Source organism: Pygoscelis adeliae, unplaced genomic scaffold, assembly GCF_000699105.1.
Source record: "Pygoscelis adeliae isolate BGI_AS28 unplaced genomic scaffold, ASM69910v1 Scaffold358, whole genome shotgun sequence".
Taxonomy (NCBI): domain Eukaryota; kingdom Metazoa; phylum Chordata; class Aves; order Sphenisciformes; family Spheniscidae; genus Pygoscelis; species Pygoscelis adeliae.
Window position 1 is genome coordinate 4039419 of NW_008825429.1, and position 2195 is coordinate 4041613.

At 45.4% G+C, this 2195-nt stretch overlaps 1 protein-coding gene across 1 annotated transcript in view; it reads left to right on the forward strand.

Annotated features, from left to right (window-relative positions):
- TPCN1 (two pore segment channel 1) overlaps positions 1–2195 on the forward strand; it is a 51114-nt gene that overhangs the window by 24081 nt on the left and 24838 nt on the right. Inside the window, exons 4-6 of the mRNA XM_009330824.1 lie at positions 2–171; positions 1530–1643; positions 1903–2033. Coding sequence (XP_009329099.1) covers positions 2–171; positions 1530–1643; positions 1903–2033 — 415 coding nt within the window. The remainder of the gene's footprint in view (position 1; positions 172–1529; positions 1644–1902; positions 2034–2195) is intronic.

The window sequence follows — 2195 nt, forward strand, 5'->3', positions numbered from 1 at the left end:
GAAAATAATGATAAGTTCTTCACTCACCCCAAAAATGCCAAAGCACTTGCTGCCTACCTCTTTGCACACAACCACCTTTTCTACCTAATGGAGCTGAGCACAGCACTGCTTCTCCTGCTGCTGTCTCTCTGCGAGGCGCCAGCTGTTCCTATGCTCCGTCTCGGCATCTTTGTAAGTACTTTGGGGCAAAAGGAAGAAGTCTGCCTGTTTTGCACGGGTGGGTAAGAGGAAAAAGAAGGCTAAACATAGAGGAAGAAGGTAGCAGTAATAGGAAAAAAAAAACGTGGCTTGTTCTGTAAATTGGTTGACAGCAGATATGTCAACCAGCAAAACATCCTTTTTTCATCTGATGTGCATAGACCACAATGAAAGTGACACTTATTTCATATTATCAATTTGTGCAGTTCTTAAATTCTTTCACTGTTAGAGAAGTGTGTGGTTTTTGCTTTTTCTTGAAGTAACTCAAGAATCTGTGTGCTTTGACAAGGTGGTTTTCATTGTCAGGGTTGGTGCCGTTACCCCGGCACCACCACTGGTCCCTAGAACACAAACAGATCTCAGCCTGGGACAGGTCGCTAAACCTTCTCCTGTCCTCTCCTCCCAGTGTTGTGAGGACTCTTTTTAATGTGCACGTGTGTTTGAGGGACTTGAAGTTTTATGTCTAACCTTCACAAAATGCAGGTTGAGAGAAGGGATACACAAACTGGTGTGTACTGTTGTCAGTCCACAACCACTTCATGAGGTCAGGCACAGTGCTAGGAGCTGCTGTTGCTGGTGGGAGAACCTACATCTGCTTTTGGAGCTGTTAATGGCACCCTAGGACCATGCCAGGGGTGTAGAACAGCCGTGACAACCTTGGGGTCAAACTGTTCCTCAAAATGAGTCAGGGCTGCATAACTCAGTTTGGGTTTTGAGCTGTGACTGAAGCTGAGGTTGTAAGAAAATACTGTCATTGTCTTTGTGGTGCATTTTGCATCTCCCAACAGAGAAGGGGTCTATCAGCACTGCCAAAAGCTGCATTCTGTTCCAGAGCTTGATCAGCACCCTGTCTGTGGTTGTCCAGAACATTATTTCAAGAGAAAACCCTTCTCTATATAAATTCTCTGCCCAGCAGCTTTTCTTCCTGCATTTCACTAAAAAAAATTGCAGTCTCAAACTTTTTTAAAAGGTTTTTCCTTGAGTTGCTGGTGTCTCACCCTTTTGTTTCAAATGTATCAATACATTTATTGATGTGTTATTTAAGTCCAAAAGGGATGTGGATCTCCAGGAAATTCTGGGCTGATACCGAATAGAGGAAAATTCTATGGGCTTTAATACAAGCACAAAGCAATACATGTAGAAACTTTGAAAAACAGAGGGCTGTGCTAGCTTTAAGAGTGGCCTTGGGTTTTCCTGCATGTCACAGAGCTGTGCTCAGACTGTTGTCAAACCCGCATGCTTCTTGAAAAAGGAAGGGCAGAAATGTGGCCTCTGATGTGCTGCTGTTTGTAATCAGAAGCGCTGGTTTAAGCTTTGCTGTATTGTAACAGGTCCATGCGACCCTGGAGCTGTTTGCGTTAATTGTGGTAGTCTTTGAACTCTCGATGAAGATGAGGTGGCTCGGCTTCCAAACCTTTATCAGGCACAAAAGGACTATGGTGAAGGTAAATTGTCTGTCTGATTGTCAGTGTTTCTCCTTCAGCATTTTCGGGAACCGAAGAACCGGATTAAATATTGGCCTGCACTGTAGCAGGGATGACTTAGCCGTGTGTCCCAGCTGCCAAATGATTCATGTGAGATCTCTAAGCTCTCGGAGACACCTCCCATCCTGAAAGTGTCTAAATAAATGGGTTGTCAGTGAGAGCTTTGCCTTTCCCAAAAGGAGACTGCAGCTGTGCCTCTCATTAAACTCCTTTTTTGCAGACATGCGTGCTGTTTGTACAGTTCATAGAGGCCATCGTGGTGTTGGTGCGCCAAACCTCGCACGTCCGGATAACGAGAGCTCTGCGCTGTATCTTCTTGGTGGACTGCCGTTACTGTGGTGCCGTCAGAAGGTGAGTGGTCAGCTGGCTGGGTTTTCTGCTGTCATGCCTGGGACTGGGGTGGAGGAAAAGCACTCTGATCCTGCAGGCGTCTCAGAAGAATAAGTGTCTTTCATGGGCATTTCAGATCTCCAAGATCTTTTGTAATTGCGACTGAAGTGTACCTGGTGTCTT